The 18,518-nt window shown below is 47.6% G+C and overlaps 1 protein-coding gene across 13 annotated transcripts in view; it reads right to left on the reverse strand.

Annotated features, from left to right (window-relative positions):
* The window catches only part of CAMTA1 (calmodulin binding transcription activator 1), a 248,112-nt gene that overhangs the window by 221,081 nt on the left and 8,513 nt on the right, over positions 1–18,518 (reverse strand). For 8 of the 13 annotated variants that reach the window (XR_011730433.1, XR_011730434.1, XM_071767412.1 and 5 more), the window contains exon 3: positions 707–825. Coding sequence is in view for 9 of the 13 variants with exons in the window: in XM_071767412.1 (XP_071623513.1) it covers positions 707–825 (119 nt within the window). In the remaining 4 variants the exon portion in view is untranslated. Of the gene's footprint in view, positions 1–706; positions 826–11,524; positions 12,070–18,518 lie in introns of those variants that run through there. The other 5 variants (XR_011730435.1, XR_011730436.1, XM_071767417.1 and 2 more) reach the window with 2 other exon arrangements.

Genomic DNA, 18,518 nt, shown 5'->3' on the forward strand with positions numbered 1-18,518 from the left:
TGGCAAAGGTACTGTAAAACACTGCTACTAAAACCTAGAACTATCCTGTGGGTATTGCCATATACCTTCCAGATGACCAGAAGGAATACAGGTGAGGGACTGCAGACCTATCTGGATTATTCTTCAGCTTCCTTGGCCCCTCTGACACCTGCATTTTAAACACTTCTGTTTCTTTCCAGTGAGCCCACAATGCATTACCAGGAGATACACAAACTAACACATTCAGAGCAACTGTATTCCAGTACAAAACACCCAATTCTTTGTCTACCCTGTTCTTAAGATTTCTCAGGACAGGAATAAGCTAGTGATCCCTCAGGACCCTCTTGTGCAGGAAAGGACATGCACTGATTTTTTGTTTGTTTTTTGTTCAAAAGCCTTTACACTTAGCAAGATACCATTTTGTTTAACATGGTACCAAAACATCTACCTAACTTTAAGCAATTCTGAAACATGGCAATAAGATGATACAAGATTTGACTCTCTGAGACAAGTGATACACACACATGAACAACAGACTCTTATACTAAAAGTCAGCTTCCACATTCTCCTTCAAGCCTAGTTTAAAGCTCACTTTTAACACGTAATGGGACTTGATTATTTAAACAACAGGGAATTAATACTCTGTAAGTTACACAGAATGCTCTCAAAAAATAATCCATAAGCATCAAGTAAACTGCTACATTAAAGAATAAAGAGATTTAACTACCTCATTTGTGTTCCAGCGGTGCCTCTCTTTTGGTAAACTTGAACATTTTGGTAGACATTCAAGCAGCTTCTTCGGTAAAAAGATTTTTACATGACTGCCATTGCTGTTCCCATGATCATCTAGAAAGAAGAGGAGACACACGATGTATGCACAGCAGAACACGTGGTTTCCAGGAGGAGACCCTAGATATACAACAAAACAGCTCACTGCTGAGCCAGAACAAGCAATCTGCCATTGCAAAGAGGAATACAGCTTTCTCTTGAAATTGCACCTTTATTTCAGAAATATAAATACAGTTTAATTCCTTCTGGTTGCAAGGTTTGAGAAGAGCTCTGATGGAAAAAGTGCACGAGGGGCCTGCATCTGTGCTTACCTGTGCCTGTTTTAGCTTATTATTTCCCTCAGTGGCAAATTTTACAAGCCATAGCAACAGAATGTTATAGAAGCTGTGACCACCACAGTATGACCTGCCAGGAAAGTCGTAAATGAAGTTCACACTCGACAGGATTTGCAAGTAAATAAGCACAGAGCCCCAGTAACTGCTATAATTTTGTCAGGCTGCAGCAGAAATGCAAGTCAAGCTCTATTAGTTCATTTAAAACTAAAATGTGCTGTGCCTGAGTAAAACCCGACTGCCTTTCTTCCCACTCTTCCCATGGACACCTCAAAAAGTAAGCACAGTTCCTCAACACGGGAGCGAGGAAGAGGGATGGAAATCTTCCTAACTTACCACACCTGGGGGTCTCAAAAGCAGAAATACTGAAAAATACAAAATAATTGTTGTTGTTGTTGTTGCTAAAAATATAGATGGTGCATTGATCTCTCTTTAAAAAAAAAAATAAAAAAAGTAAAAAAAAAAAGTTACAAAACCCCCAGAAGCCCAAACAGCAGCCCTCGGAAGACCCAAAAGCATGAACTTGATGTGTCTCTAGCTTAACACCACCTAAAAATCAACAGCTCCCACAAATTGTGTGTGTTTATGGATCAGATCTGTCCCTGCAGAAAAGGTATAAAAAAATCCCAGCACAAGAATTTTTCTAGTTCCTCTTCCGAAAACCCCCACCTCTGCCTTTCTCCACCGTTCTGCTGCGCATGACGGATACCGGGCAGCGGTGTATGGGAAGTACACTTATTCACTGGTATTTTACAAAACAATTTGTCACTTTTCATTTGGAAGTGTAGAGAAAAAGGATATGAACTTTTTCCTTTTACACATCTAATCACCTGATGCCATTAAACAGATGCCAGCATCATGATAAAACTCCTCTGCAATTACGTCGGACACAGAAATTCCCCGTGACCCGCAGCCCAGCCGAGCGCTCCCGTCCCGCAGTCGCTGCAGGCACGCCAGCAGCCAGGCATCCCTGCTAGTTTTAAAGCTTGATTATACTCCTGGATGTGTCAAGTTCAACAATATACATGCTGTTAAATCAACTACTCGTGCAAGCACAGCAGATGAGTTTACAAGATAAGCAGCGATGTGGATGATAAACGTGAGCTGCTCTGTAATTTACCGGTCCTGGCGCTCCCTGCCTTACCAGGAATGATGCTGTAGGGCTTCACACCAACGGGGCTGCTGGGTCTGTACCTCCTCCTGGGCCAATGGGCTGTACTGATCTTTGCTGAACTGATGAAGGAATTGGCAAGAAAGTTCTTCTAGCTGACACTGACTATCTCAGACCACTACTCTACAGGGCTTCTCCCCAGCCACGCTCTGCAGGTCTGACTGTCACCTTGGGAATCTCCCACCGTCCCTGGCTGCTCACAGCTTCACAAATTCATGTCATGACAAAGTCACCAGCTTGCTTGGGGCAATGAATATAGCTGTATCCTGGCAGCCCCCAGCCATTCCCACCTGTATTTTCAAATCCACCACCCAATTTAGCTGGTACCTACTTAACATTCCCTGCATTAATTCTGTACCGTTTTCATTCCTCGTTCAAAATATTGCATTGCACCACACTCAACTCATTAAGGCAGCAAAGTATTTTACAGCACACATTATTGCTTTTATCAGCCAAACTACATCCACAGTTACATCTCATCAGCTTATTTTCCATAGGCACATTTTAATTGACATTAATTGTATTACTTCCCCTCACCTCCGTATCAGTCAAGTCCTCTATCATTCATTCCATTATTTCACAGGCCTGGCAGAACTCTAATTATTCAGCTCGTTTTATTAACTTTCTTCCACTGTCATCAATTATCAGTAATCTTAATCCAGAAAGTGCCTATGGATAATGGATCCCTTAAAAATGTTTTGGTGGAAGTTATCAGAACCTGCTGACTCCAAACCTTCCAACTCCTGTTGTTAGCATCTCATACCTCGGTGTTACAATAGCAGCAGGAGGTCACTGTCACCATCCTGCAACACAACCACATCCCACCTACACTCTTCTTAGTAATGACATGTCCAAAAAATCCCCAGTGTGAAAAACAACTGACTCCTGTCTCTACCTGCCAGGCTTTCATTGACAAATCCTTGAGCTGTATGATCAGAACACACAACAATCATGTTCTGGGAAGTGCATCCTGAATTCAATGACCTCTACAAGAGATTTGACCTTGGAGAAGGACAAACTGACCAACCAGCAATGAGGATGAAGAACAAGACAGTGCCTCACTCCAAATGATTCACTCACTTGCTTTAAAATGTGTTTCCTTGCCTGCTGGAATCACTCAAGACCTACTCCAAAAAGAAGGAAAACCTCTGCAGGCAGTGTGGCACTGGCAGACCTCAGCCACCCCTGGGCCCCCACTCCATGATTCAATTTCCCCCATGAAGCCATCAGCAGCTCCCCAGGGATCCCAGGATCTGCCATCCCCACCTGCAGACTGGCTTCCAGGAGCTCAGATTCCTTCAGACAAATTATCACTTTGTTACTCACATTCCTCAAATCACCACAATCCTTCCAACTGAAACACGTGGATCTTTAGGGAGGTGGAGCAAAAACCAAGTGGTTGTCCTTTGGTTTGAATCAAAGCCATCATGTCTAGTCAAGCTGAAACACTCACTCACCCACCCTAAGAGTCTTCTGATCAAGTCTGAGGGATGAGAATCAACGCTGCTCAGCATCCACGCTCAACCTACCAAGCAACCAGCACGTTCCAGAGGGAATATTTTACATTTATTTGGAGCTAAAATTTCCCCTGTAGTTAAAAAAAGAAGCTGCAATTTCCCAGTGCTTATTTGACTTTTCTGTGCAAATCCAGGCCAGATCCGTACTTGAACTTTCTCCCTCGTATTATTTTTGCTATGGGTGTGACTTATGACATTGTGATCTGCAAACCTATCTGGTGTCAATAAAAAGTGCTTTTGCAAGCAAAGCTGCACTTGCACAAGGAGGATTTGCCAGTAAAGCTGTATTGACAGGGTTTTTTTCTTAGTGCAAAGCTGGCGACAGCTCAAAAATGCTTCCTGAGGCATGCACAGTGAATTTTGAGCACTACAATATACAAACTATAGACTAAAACAGAGCAGCCTACAATGGGACTTCTTACAACTCAGTATGAAAATCTAAACTTCAAGTTCCATTACCAATCTCCAAGATTACTCCTTAGCAAACCAGAAATCCGCATAAAATTAAGAAAGTACAACTATTATAAAGTTCATGGAAAGTTCCATATTAATTACACCACATAAACCCTTCGTAATTTTATGGGTTTGTTCATGCTCCTTGCACTTTATCCTCCCAAGGGATGCAACATGGGCCATAAAACTTTAAAGCACACAAAAGCAAATCACACAGTGAGTCTGTGCTCTACCCCCGCTCTCCAAACAAACCCCCCTCCCCTCTTTTATTTATTTATTTAACTGGTTCTTAAATCTTCTGTGATCCTGAAGGTGAATTTAGATTTGTAGACCATTGACCACAGTTTATCAATATAATGGATAACTGGAGAATAAAGAAGTGGCTGAATAGGTGTCGATTTGCAGACAGTTCCATATTGGAAATAAATATAAAGAATAAGCCTATAAAATCACAAACACAAGTTTTATAAACCCAGTATTATAAAGTAATAATTTAAGGTTGGCCATCTTCTTAACTACCTCATAAGAGAGGTAAAAGGTGCTTAAGTGTTACAGACAGGCACTTTCATATGAAACTAACAGCTAAAATCAAAAGGTAATTTTTAGGTACTGAAACGGATTGGGAGGGCACCCAGTTGACCACGATGCCACTGACCAGAACCACATAAACCTGGGTCAGAGGTGGGATCCAATGCAGTACTGACCCACCTCAGCCCTCCCCAAACACCCCACATGCACTGTGTGTCACACAGCTCCACAGTGACTATTCCAAGAGCCAAGGACACCAACCCCACTCTCCTTCCTTCAGAGCTGTGCTTATCAACCCAATTGGCTTTTTTGAAGTTCTGCTCCTTTACAAAAAAACTGCTCTTCCAAAACCTCTTTTTTCTAAAGATGATACACATAGACAAAAACTGAAGTCAAGCTGTCTAGATTTAGTCAAAAGAAACTCGTTTTCCTGACATATTTGCATTTACCATATCTTGATTTGGTTCTGCTTGGTTCTGGGCTGTGGATGCAGGGGGATGAAGTCCCTTTGATGTCCTTCATTCTTTTTACCTGCTGACCTCTGGACACCAAAAAAAAAAAAAAAATCAAATCTGGCAGAATTAAATGCAAAGAATTATCCCTGATCCAAGCATCTGAAGGACTGGCATGGTTTTTCTCACAGTTAAACTTCATTCCTGGCATTTTCCATCAGTAAACAAGCAGCAGTATAAGCAAAACCAACAGCTTTTGGTCTGTTTTCTAGAAATATTTGGACGATGACAGTTGTAAATCTCTTGGCAACAAAAGCCAGTTTCAAACTATCAATGGAGGGTGGCTAAGATGAGATAACCAGGTCCAGCTCTGCAGCTATCTCAGCAGGGCTCCACTGGATGCCAGCCCTGGGCTGGGACACTGCCCAAGCACTGGCATTCCCAGCCCTTCCCAGAGGATGGAGCAGCCCCTGAGGGGGACACAGAGAGGGAATCATTGGGGCAAAAGTAAAGAAGGTAAAATAAAAAAGGAAGAGATGACAGATCAGAAACCAGCACAAATGCAGGTGTGACTGCTGCCTGCAGAGACACGGGGGGGGAACACCAGGAGAACCAAAAAAGGATGAGGAGAAAATCATAGGAATGGCAGCAGTATCAAGGACAATCAACAAAATAATTTTCCTCCAGTAAGTTATTGATTCTAACCTAGTTTCTTGGAATATTTGTGATAAATACCTTGTTTCCATGACAAGCTCTATGAAACACTCTAAAAAAATACAGAGCTAAAACTCTGCTGTTGCTGCATGTCATTGTCCCTGTTTTCTGCTGCTTGTAAATTACTTGTAAATTATTTTATCATTTTCAGGTAGCAGAAGTTTCTTGACATTTCATGACTGAATTCAGTGTAAACACCACAGTTATTTCAAGCTGCCAATGGAACGTTTTAGGGAAGAGTTGGTAGCACAATTCTTAATGAAAGCCAAGAAAGTCTGAATTACACAATTAGCTATTTCTTTCTTACTGTACATTTATCACTGTGCTTAGCACTCTGGTGTCTACTTCCCTCAACCAACAAACCCAACTACTCTGTTTCACAGGCTCCTCTCCTCCCACATTAGCTGGCACTCTGCTTCCCATACAAAACATGAGAATTTTGTTAAATACTGAAGATGCCCAAAAGTAACTATTTTTAAAGCAATCTTGAGGAGCTCCCCAACAGCTCCTGCAGCTCCCCAGCACCCTTATGCATGACTTGAACATGTTAAGTATGACAAGTGCAGCAGAACTTGGTCAGACCATAGCTCACTGCCACCAGTTCATTTGGTTTTAGACCTGTCATCAATTCCTTCATCCCTTGGTTCTCACTAAATTTATATCATCAAATTCAACTGCAATGAAAAGAGGAGATGGATATTATCAGTCAAACCAATCAAAAATAAAGCACTCATTTATACATTTTAAATCTTACAAACCTTCTCAACACTACAACAAATTTTTCAGGAGTCCCACTGGCTAAGTCTAGTGGAATGACTTAACCCTGAGCCTACACACAGCAGCCACCAGCCACAGTAATTCTTCCTTTCTTTTTTTTTTTAAAGAAAAAAACCAAACCAAACAATAAAGTTTGAGTTTGGAAACCTACCTGGAGAGCTGGTAGGAAAAAAACCCAAGACCCCTTCAACAGAAGATGCAAAAAGAGCAGAAGGACACCAAGCTCTCCATTCCCAGTGATAAAAGGGGGTTGAGCTTGCTGCCCAAGGCCATGGCTGCACCTTGGTACAAGGCTGCACCTCCAGCATTCCCCCAGGAAAAGGGCAGGTGCTGCACCCCAAAAAACTCAGGTTTCAACACACCAGCACCCACAGGCATACCTGCCTTTCAAAACCCATAAGGTTTAAAAGAGGGGAAAACAAAGGGTACAGGAAGCCATGGAAGATAAAAACGGGTCAGGAAGTGAGGGGAAAAGCCAGAAAAGGTGTGGAAGAGGAAGCCAGGAAACACGAAGATGCAAGAAGCTGCTGGAAGCACTGCATTTTAATTACCCAGAACCCACAACACACCCTCTAACAGCCTCATCTCACTCCACAGACAGGTTTGGGTTTGTTGTCTTTTTTTTTTTTTTCCCTCTGCAGATATATTTGGTTTACTGAAGCAGAGACAGAAGGGACATGCAAAAAGGAAGGTCACATTCCAGCTCCCTTGCCTGGACAGTGAGGTAAGAGAGCTACTTCCCCTTCCTCTGATAACCACAGCTCTAAAGACTGTGTGTTTGGGAAGAACCATTTGAAAATATTAGTAAAGTCAGCACCAAGTCTTTAAAGACTGAATTTAAAAATACTTGTTTTAGTCTTATTGGTACATAATCCTTTCACCATTTCCTAATACAGGAAATGCAATCTGAGCTACAACAGCATAGAAAAACTTCACAAACGTAGCTTTAACAACCCACACAAATAAACCAAATTACCTTTGAGCCAAAGTGTTGGGAAAACCATTAACAACAAGAGATGGGGAATTGGATTTTTTAAAAAAAACAGAGGTTTAAGCAAGCTCCGTGCCTTACATTGGGCACCTTGTGTGTAAAACTATTATAATACCAAAAGTACTAAAAAAAAAAAAATAAATTTGACCTCGCACACACAAGTAATTCCTGCTTGAGAAAAGCAAATCAAGCCCTCTCTCTGAAACTGCCCTGCTGGCTGGCAGCCTCTGAGCGGGTCTAGAAACTTCACTCAACGGCAGCTCGCCTCTACGTCTCACAACAGCAATTTTGGTAAAATCCCAATTCCTGAAATTCAGCAAAAATTCTGGGGCAACAAGCGGACTGAGACAGTGTCAGACCCTGCCTCTGCACCGTGACAGCCCAACTTTTGCCAGAAAGGATGGCAGAACAGAGCTCGTGGCACAAAACCCATCGCTCACAATAGGCTCAGGTTTGTTTTAGTAATAAAACGTTATGCAACGCTTCCACAGAGAGGAATAAATATTTGTTGTCCAACAACCAAATCAAGAGTGTTTTGTTTACAAAGGTAAGTTGCTCCAGCAATCTCTCAGCATTCAATAATATCTGAAGTTCTAACTTCCTTCTCGCTGAATATCAACAACAAACCCAACGCAGCTGCCAAAATCCCGGCTGCCATCCTGGACTCATGTGGGAGGGACAGGGAGAAATCCCACCTCCTGCCTCTCCCACCTCCTGCCCCTGCCTGAATTCACAGACCCAAAATCCAACAACTGCACCTACCCATGATGTAGGTGCTCCAGCTGAGGGCACATCAGCCTCACCATTTACATATGGGGACACAGCTTGCCTCAAAGCTACGGTTTCAGACCCAGAAACACAAAGAAAGGCTCTCTATGCACACTCTATTCTGAGCTGTTAAAAACCTTTAATTTAATAAAGCCTCCCCCTCAAGTTCAGTGCCCATCCCAACTGCCAAGATGACACTTCCAAGGGTCAGTCCTCCTGCCTCAGTCCTTAGACCTAAAATGCAGCACTAACCACAAAATTCCCAACCCCTCTGCTGCCTGGATGGGAAGAGCTGCTCGCTCATCCAGCCCAACTCCATCCTGCCTAAGCATAAAACCAGAAAGAGAGAACTCACCCAAGTTTTCCAAGCCGTGGAGATCTCTCCTGCAGCCTGGGAACAGAGATGCCAGCCGCATTTCCAACCCTCACCTGCTCCCGAGGTTTTTCTGCTGTGAGCTGGGCAGGAGAAGTCCTGACAGGGCTGACTCAGAGGCCGGGCAGCTCTGCAGAGCTGCTCACTGCTGCTCACCAAGCTCCCTTCTGCTGCAGCACTTCGGGCAGATAGAGCAGGCAGCTCCCCAGTAAAAGCAGAGGTTCACACAACTAACCTGCTGGCTGACATTTCACTTTTTTTTTTTTTTTTTTTTTTTTTTTAAGATATGAAAGCAACAAAAACCTAAAGCGACTTGTGTTCTCTCCTCCAGCACTGCTGGTGAAACGGTGAAACACTCATCCTGAATCACGCTTCGATTCCCACTTAAGTTTCTGACAGGTGGAGTTTAAGTTTAAGAAATGAATGGTTTATATCTTTCCTCCTTGAAAATACACCAGAGAACTAGGTCAGCACGCAGAGCTGCTCCGGGAGCTTACTACAAGAACAAGACAGGCACCAACACCGAGCTGAGGGCTCTGGGGTCCCACCACAGCCACCAAGCAGCTCCTGACTGTCCCCGTGACCCAGCGGGAGCACCGTGGACGGGCACACACCTCGTGGGTGGCTCAGCCCCAGAGCCACACTGCTAAAGCCCAGGGACCCACCTCCCCAGCACGAGCACACCTCAACTGCCCACAGAAATCAGTGACCGAGATGAAACACAACAAAAGCTGCAACAAATAAGGAGTGCAAAGGCCAAATTTACCTTCCCAATGAAGGAGCGCTGATCTGCAGGGCTCTGTAAAGCTGTGGCCTCACAGGAATGAGTGTACTGAAACCTGAGTGTTACGTAGAAAAAATATCATCATACGTGAGCACGGGGAGCCCGGAAAGAGAATCAAGCTCAAGTGTGTTGAGCTGATGAGTCCCTCACCCACTGAGGAGCCAAAGCATCACAATCTGAGCAATAAAGCCCAGATAACTGCTAACTCTCTTCTTGCACACACCCCTGTTAAACAGTTGGCATTTTACTACTTTGGTGGAATTGATCATTTACATCAAGGCAAATGAGAAAAGAATGAAGCCCCGGTGCTTCCCAGATCACGGGAAAGATGAACTAATGACTTTGGGAGCTTCAAGGAGATTAATAGAAGATGAAGCTGACAACACTCACAATCACCAATACTACTTAAAATTCACATTTCCGTAGAGCACTCGGCCTTCACTTTGCTGCACAAGCTGCGGGCAAAGAGCAATCAGAAGGTGGCTGTGCTGACAGCGGCTCTGGGGCTGCTACAGTGCAAGAAACAAGATAAATAAATATATGTGTCTCTCAAAAGCATTTTGAAAAGGAAAAAAAAAAAAAAAATGAGGAGTGGGATCACAACCCTGGTACCCCAAGAAGGGTTTTTCCTGGTGAGGAGTGCACACAGGTAAAAAGCGGGGGGCACACCTGTACAGCACAGAGGGGAAATCCCGCACCAGCCAGAGCTGAGGCGGCTGCCGGAGGTGCCCAACCACGGCCGGACCCATCCCTGCGGCCCCGCCGAAACGCAATGTACCGGATTTCAGTTACACAACCGGGCGGTGCGGGGTGCAGACCCCCCCGATCCGATAGGATGGAGGTCCTGACTCCGGTACCGGGGGTACCACGCCACAGCGAGCCAGGCCGCGAGCTGTGGTAAAGCACAATGCGGGGTGACGCCGTCCGGACGAGAGGTGCCCGGGGTGCGGGAGCCGCGGGCCCGGCGCTCCCCGACAGCCTGCCCGGGGCGCTTGGGGAAAAATAACACAAAACGCGAACCGCCACGCGAAGGGGCCCGGCCCCCACCCACCGGCCCCGCTGCCCTCCCCGGGTCCGGTGCTCCCGCCGGGGGGGCGGCGGGCGGAGCAGCGCTTCCCCCTTGCGGACACCCGCGCCGGGCACCCCGCCGCGCCGGGAACTTCGGGCCGGAGTTGGGCGCCCCAGTTCCCCGGGCCCTCCCCGCGCTCACCTGCGGGCCCGCCGCGCCGCTCCGCCCGCCCCGGCAGCGCCCGCCCCTGGCCCGCCCGCTGCCGCGGAGGCCCCGGTGCGACGGGGCCGCGGACGAGGCCGCTCCGCTCGTGACGGGCGCGCGCCCGCGAGGCACGTGCGCCGCCGCCGCCGCCGGCGGGGGGTGGGGGGGAGAGAAGCGGGGGGGGGGGGGGGCGGCGGCCGGGAGGAGGTGGGGGGGGGGGGCGGCGCGGAGAGGCCCGGCCCGGCGCGGAGTGACCCCGGGCGGCGGCGGGCCCAGGCCCTCAGCGGCGAGCCCGGAGCCCCGCGCCGCGCCCTTACGCCGGCCCCGCCGCAGCCTCCATGTTGGCGGCGGGCGGGCACGTGCCAGCGGGCGGCGGGAGGCGTGCCCGGCCCCGTGCCCGGCCCGGCCGCCGCGGCCCCGGCGCCACGCGGCCTGCCCGCCGCACATGGCCCTCTCCGCCGACCGCCGCCGCCGCCCCCCCCCAACCCCGGCACCGCCAAACTTCGCGCCGCGCGACTCGGCCTCCGCCGCCGCCCCGCGGCGGGAGCAGGGGCGGAGGGAGGGGGGGGGAGGAGGAGAACGACACGGCAGGCCCGGCGCGCCGGCAGCCCGGCGGTGTCGGCGGGCAGGCCCCGACCCGGCCCGGCGGCGCGGAGCGGGGTCCGGCCCGGCCGCTCTCTCACCTTCCGGCTTGTTTTCGGCAGCCATTTCCCCTCCGCGCGCCACATCCTCCTCCGCCTCCTCGCGACCGGGACCCAGGCGCGCGCCGCCTCCTCCCGCTGCCGCCGCCGCCGCCGCCGGGCCGGCCACCCCGCGCGCACGGCGCACACCCCGCGCCGCCCATTGGGGGAGCCGCCGCACTGACACCCGCGGCGGCCAATGGCAGCGGGCGGTGGGCGGGCGCTCGGAGGGGATGGGCGCGATGGATGGCAGCCCCGGCCAATGGGAGCGCGGCAGCGCCTCAGTGACACCCGCCGCAGCCACTCAGCGGCAGTGCCGGGACGGCGGGGAGGGCGGGACCGAGCGCTTTACTGACGGCCGCCAGGGCCAATCAGCGGAGCGGCTACGCGCGACTGACGAGCACCGGAGCCAACCGCGGCGCGGAGGAAGCGGGACGCACGCGGTGACGCACGGCACCACCGGCACCGGCAGCCAACGAGCGGCGGCCTGCGGCAGAGTGACCGTGCGAAGGACCAACGGGAGGCGGCGGGCGGGCAGCCCCACCCCTACCGACCGCCATTGGCTGCGGACGGAGCCCGGGAGCGCCCCGCCCGCTCCGCGCCCTGTAACCCCAAACAAAGCCGCTGATTGGCGGGGCGGGCGGGACGTCAGCCAATCACCGCGCGGCATGGACAGCCCCGCCCTTCACGGACCGGCGGTACCGGCGCCGTGCGGTACCGGCGCCGTGCGGTACCGGCGCCGTGCGGTACCGGCGCCGTGCGGTACCGGCGCCGTGCGGTACCGGTCCGGCCTCCCCGCAGGAGCTCTCAGTTAACACAATCGTAACGCTCCGCCCGCCGCTCCCGGGCTCCCCGCGGCTCCCCGGCCGCACACGGGAGGGAGGGAAGCAGAGGGGTGGGCGGGCTGCGGCGCTGCCCTTAACCCCACGGACACATCCCGGGGACACGCGCGGTATCTCCCCCGCGATCTCAACCACCGCAGGGGACGCGGTGGCCTCTGCAGGGCTGGTGACCCCCCAGAAGGTGCTGGGGACAAACCCGCACCCCTGGGTGGCAGTGCGGGTGACAGCCGTGCAGGGCCAGGGTGTCGGGAAGGTTCTGCTGGTGAGAGGCTCCCAGGGAAATCACTGTCCTATCAAAAATGGGAAGTGTCACAAAAAAGCGACACAGTTCTTTTGCCTGGCCCGGTTTTGTCTCCCTCAAAGGCTGAGGAGTTGTGGCACTTGTGTCTCTCAAGCATTGCTCCTGTCATTGGCCCACAAATAATGCCTGAAAACCGCAGATGGAGACAAAACGGTTGTTTCCTTTGATGTGCGTGGCTAAACACACAAAAAGGAGATTTTTTTCCCTTAAATCAAGGGAGCGGAACTTCTTTAAAAGGACCTGTTGGGTTTTGGGTTCTGCTAAGGACTGAAGCCATTTCCAAACGGAGATGACAGGAGGATGGTGTGATGGGTCTTCTAAGGCAGAAGAAAGGAAAATTCCTTTTCCCTATTTTCAGTGGTTGTTAATCTCCTGGAGCGTGAAAGGCACATTGATGAAGAGGCTTTGGGATGACAGGCTCCCTCCCCACGGTCACAAAGCTAATCTGGTATATTCTGTCCTATAAATACAAGGAAATATGAACGCAGCTACAGGATCTGCTAAGATAAATGTTTCCTTCAGCCATTCAGGGTATGCTGGAAACTCTTCCAGTTCCCACACTGGCAAAGAGTTATCGTTCTTCCCTAAAATTTAGGTCTCTCCTTGGATATCCTGAGATGATCAGCACACTGAGCAGGGACACGGGGCAGCTGTGGAGTGGGTGCTCCTCACAATTTGCACCCTGACAACCAAAATGCTGGAATTAAACACTTATCTCCCTGTGCAGAAGAGCTGGACACCCATTCCCTGCTGCAAGTACCAGAGGTTTAGGTGACACCTCACCAAGATGCAGAGGGCTAAGCTCACCTTGCCTCATCCCCAGAGCTCCACAGGGAGCAGCAGATTCCCTCCAGTGCCTCTCCCTGCCAGGCAGCTCTGTGCCACCTCTTCTGCAGCAAGAAAAAGGCACCTGAGTTAGCCAAGTAACACAAACTGCAGTGCTATCCTATCCCCTGGCTCTCCTCTGAGCCAGCCCATCTCCTGGTGTGTCTGTCTCAGCCCAAGAAGAACTTCAGGATGGAGTTCAAGAGCCTTGAGGTTCCACTTGGATATTCAGGCAAGACCACGTAACAAAAAGAAGACAAACGGTGAGGCTAAAGCACCTCCTCCAAGTTACAGATTCTCCCTCTGCTACCAAATACAACAATTCCAGAGCTGTTTGGAGTGGATTCTGCAGACTCCAGGGCTTGTGGCTGAAATGCAGGCAGAACTCAGGCTGCTCCCAAGGACACGGGCACTGCTGCCACAAAAAGGCTTCCTGTTCTTTTCAGGGAGAGAGCACAAACACTGATTTCATCACAGCCCTGGCTGCATTACTCACTTAAGTCCCCCAGAGAACAAATAACCATAAGGTGCTCCACATGGGGTTGTGCCTGGAGATCACCCGGGAACATAATTAAATGCAACATCAGCCACATGTATGCACAGGAGTGTCCATCTCTCCTTTTCCTCCAAAGCTCAAGTAGTTCCTTATGTGCTTCATTACAGTAATGAGTCCAAGGTTGCTGAGGACAGCAGTTGCCTCTGCCCAGCCCATGGAGCCTGGGGAAGGAGGAACTGCTTGGTAACAACCCCACTGCCAGAACCAGCACCACCTAACCCTGGCTCTAGAGCAGCACCCAGCCTGCTCTACCAAGTGTCTTCAGGAACACTGTCTGGCTGGGGTTACTGTTGTCATGCATGAACTCTGCTACACGTGGCTACAAACTCATCCTCTTCCTCAATATAAGCTTTTCCACCCAGAGGAAAAAAACCCTAATAAGCTGAATTTTATATAGGCAAAATCATGTGTAATTTGAACAGCAGGATACAGGTGATCTGTGTAGGTTTATGGATGCTATTTGAACATGGATTTTTCATCAAACATGCCAGCAAAGTCTCAAATATTTTCATTCAATTCCTCGTGCAATAAAAAAAGAAAGAAATCATTGGAATTGAAGTGCTGCTGGTACCTTTCAAGTTTCCCAATCACTGATAAGGCACAGAGGCTCTGAATGGCACCAGATTCTGTGCATATATGGTGCAGCATACACCAACTCAGCCTCCCCTTTCTAGGGGCATAAACACAGAGCTAATTCCAGCTGATAACTGGAAAGAAAGTAGATGTGCCAGGAGTTTTTTGCAATCCGAATAATGAATAATTTTTAACAGCACAACTGATAAAAGCTGCTGCTCTTCTGAAACTTTTTTTCTTCTTTTAAGGAGGAGGTAAATATAAAATTCTTTTTAAAAAGTCTTCATTGGCATTCCATGGCAGATGTGGGTCTGGCATGGTTAAGTGGGTTAATGGGATGATTTGGCATGCTTAGTTACAGGCAGAAGTAGAACTGTAAAGAATATGTTCAAATATCATCTTCTGGATATTCAACAAATTCTACATCCAGCGTTGCTATGGCAAGTATCAAAAAGCAAACCAATTCAGGCAGCTTTAATAGCTACAATGACAATGTTGGAACCCCCTTTCCTCTGAATTGTTTGCACAAAGTTACTCCATGCTTTAGAAGCATGGAATGCCAAGTGTTTTTACAAAAATACTCTTAAAAGTGTGAATAGAGATGCTTTAAAAAGCCCTCTCAGCGTTAGAAATGAAATAGTTTTGCCCTTTCCTCTCTCCACTTCCAGAATCAAAAGCTGTTTCTTCTAGGAAGAAATCCAAGATTTAACTAAGTCAGTGTGTACATATAAATACACAGTTGCTTCACAACACTTCACTGCATTTGTGAAGTATCATTACCACTTCTAACTTCACCAAAACCAGGTAAATCTCCCACAACATTCATTTCTTCAGAAAGGTTCTCCAAAGAAATATGATCTGTTTAGGGCTCTGTCATCCAAATAACTTAACTAAAAGGATGTGTGGAAGTTGGGGAAGAATGTACATCCCCAGGTGCTAAAGACACTGGTTTACATTTGGAATGGATGAAACTGCCCTCCATCATCTGCCACATGCTGGGGTTTGGATACATCCTTCTCTCTGCTGCTTCTGCAATTCTGAGCCTTTTTCTTTCCCTCAGAAATGCAAACACTACATTGAAATCTTCCAGGAAAACCCTGTTGGCTGTAGGGAATTTACACCAGACTTACACGGAATCCCAACTCCAGATCCTGAGCACTTTAATGGACCCTGGAGGAAAAATGGCTGTGCAAAACCTCAGCAAGTTTTTGTAGATACTTAAGCCAGGAGCCTCAACACTAAACAGAGGATTTACCCATTTAACCAACAACAAGGGCAAAAATGCTTTGTTCCTCCACACTGCCACCAGCTCCAGAAGACACCAACAAGTGGGGTTGCAGTGCTGGAACCCTGTTTATTCTGGTACAATGTCAAACAGCTTCAGAAGACACTCAGGTGGGTGCCAAGCTCCAGCATTTTGCTGCAGGGGAGTGTGGGTGCCTCTGCCCCATCACCCCTGGTCCCTCCTCTGCTGCCCTTTCCTTCCCTAGGAGATCAGGTTCTGTCTTCACTGTGGTTCACTAAGCACTAAGAAAATCACAATTATTTTGCTCTAATATATGCCCATAAGCCAGTTGGAGGAGGAAAAAAATGAAATATGAGGTAAATTAAAGCTTCCAACTAAGGGGATTTACCAGTAAGTCACCATAAAATTCAGATAATTTATTTTTTCAATTCTCCAGCAACTTCCTCCAATCTGTTTGGATTAACTATTAGAAATTATGTCTCAAAAATTAAAGAAAATGTCTATTGACCATTATATCAAATTCTAATTTTAGCCAGAAAAAAGAAAAAAAAAAAGAATAATTAGGCTGTGATTTACTCTGCTAGTCAACTTGTATTAACAGTTTCCCCCCCCCCCTGTTTATGTAATTCTGGCAAAATCAAATAATATCTACAATGCTCATAAATGCTGGACTAGATTTAGTAAAGACAATTTCCTACAGTATATTCAGGACATTTCTCTTTGCTTCCTGTGATAATAAGACAAGTTATTTAGTTTCAGGAGGTAATATGATTGTCACCCATGGTAGCCTCAGCTTTAATTTTAGTGCAGTCTTCAGTGAGGTACACGGAAGGATTTTTTAGGTTTATTTTTAAGCTGTCCTCATCCTGTAACCAGCTGTAGAGCCTGGGAGATCTTTTTCCCCACATCCTAACCCCTCTCCCATGCTAATATGCAGAACTCCACATTATTACCCAAAAAGGAAGGGTAAATCCTACCTGCACCCAGCTGCCCAGCACCCAGCTGCCCCTGGGCTGGCTCCCACAGAGGTGGCAGAGCCTGCTTGCTGAATCCCATCCAAAAATCACTATTGTTTGAGGAAAAGGCTCCATTTCAGATTTCTTATTTTCCCCCCAATGTGTACAAGGTGGTGCAATCTTCAGGTTGGTTTGGTATCAGGTCTCCAGTGAGAGCTGGAGCAAACAGTAACGGTAGAGTATGTTTAAGTCCAAGGTCCCTAAAGGTATGTTCCCAAATTTCTGTTCCTACTTTTAAACAAATAACTTCTTCCAGGCCAGTTAACTCCTCTGAAATTGGACTGCTGTCTATATTAACTGAATAAATACGGATCTAGGAGCCAAACTTTAGTCACTAAGGTAGGAAAATGTTCAGCCTCAGGCACTGAAAACAGAAGAACTGGTAAGGGAAGAACAAAAGGAGAACTGAAGGAAGAGAAACTGATGATGCTGACAGAGGCAGGAGGTGTTCAAAGCCATGTGGATTCAGCACTTGGGAGCCAGAGGCAAAGTAAAATTTAATTGCACTACTCTGCTCTTGAACCTGTGACAGCACCACCCAGGCTCTGCCCTTTGCCCAGAGATCAGCCCTGGAGTTACCAAACCAAACCTTCATTCATGCACCTGTGATTTATTCTGTGGCTGCATCCCAGAGAAGCATCATTAACAAACAAGAGAGCACTCACACTCTCAATTAAAAAGCATTGTTGTTGCAGTCATTATCTCCAATCTTTAAGGGACTCCAACACTGCTGGGTTCTGCCATGCTAAAAATTCACAATGAGAAGGAACTTCCCTGGCCTTTTTCACAGTTATTTATGAAGAGATAAACCAAATGGAAGGATAATTTCAATATGCCAAACTAGAACCCATCTACTCAAACTATCTCCAGTGCTCATCTGGTGCCTTATTGCACAAAACCTTTCTCCTCTGTCAGCAAGGATACACACTAATTCTTCTAAACAAAAACTATTGGTTTAATATTTTCTCATTAGTTTTAGCTATAGAGCAGAGTTTTCTTTCTAGACTTGCCTGAGCATTAGAACAATTCTTTCCCACATGACCCACAAGAGTTGCATGTAATTAGTACAAGGAGCATATGCAGAAATTCTGCAGAAATAGCTGGTCTTTACTTAGATGTTCTTTCCCCTGAACTTCCTCCCCTGAAGGACTGGAATAGCAATACCTTTTTTTTTTTCCTGGAGTAAATCAGTTCCTACACTCTCAGTAGCAGAGTGAAGATTAAGATGTAAAAGTAAAGGATGCAGAAGAACCCCATTATTCAACAACAATACAATTTGTTGCTGATCTTCAGTTACAAAGACAGGCACATCAATTATTTATAGAACCCAGAGTGTTAAATATGAAGTATTTCAGCCTGGGACAGCATGAAGGTAAAACCAGGAACGTGATGCTGTCAGAACTGCAGAACTGTAGGCAAGAACAGAATATCTCGACACAGATTACCCTTTTTATTGAACTATAAAGTGGAAAAGGTCCTTATGAAGTGTCACTTCTGGTGCTGATATGAATTCTCTTTTTTTGACAGCATCTGTCTATATTTAATGCTTATCTAAAGGGCCAATTCTGCCAGGGAAACAGAACACAGAAGTTAGCATAACCTCATCTGAGCCCACATCCTTCTCTTTATCCTGCTTAT

The sequence above is a fragment of the Heliangelus exortis genome, chromosome 23 (genome assembly GCF_036169615.1).
Source record: "Heliangelus exortis chromosome 23, bHelExo1.hap1, whole genome shotgun sequence".
Taxonomy (NCBI): domain Eukaryota; kingdom Metazoa; phylum Chordata; class Aves; order Apodiformes; family Trochilidae; genus Heliangelus; species Heliangelus exortis.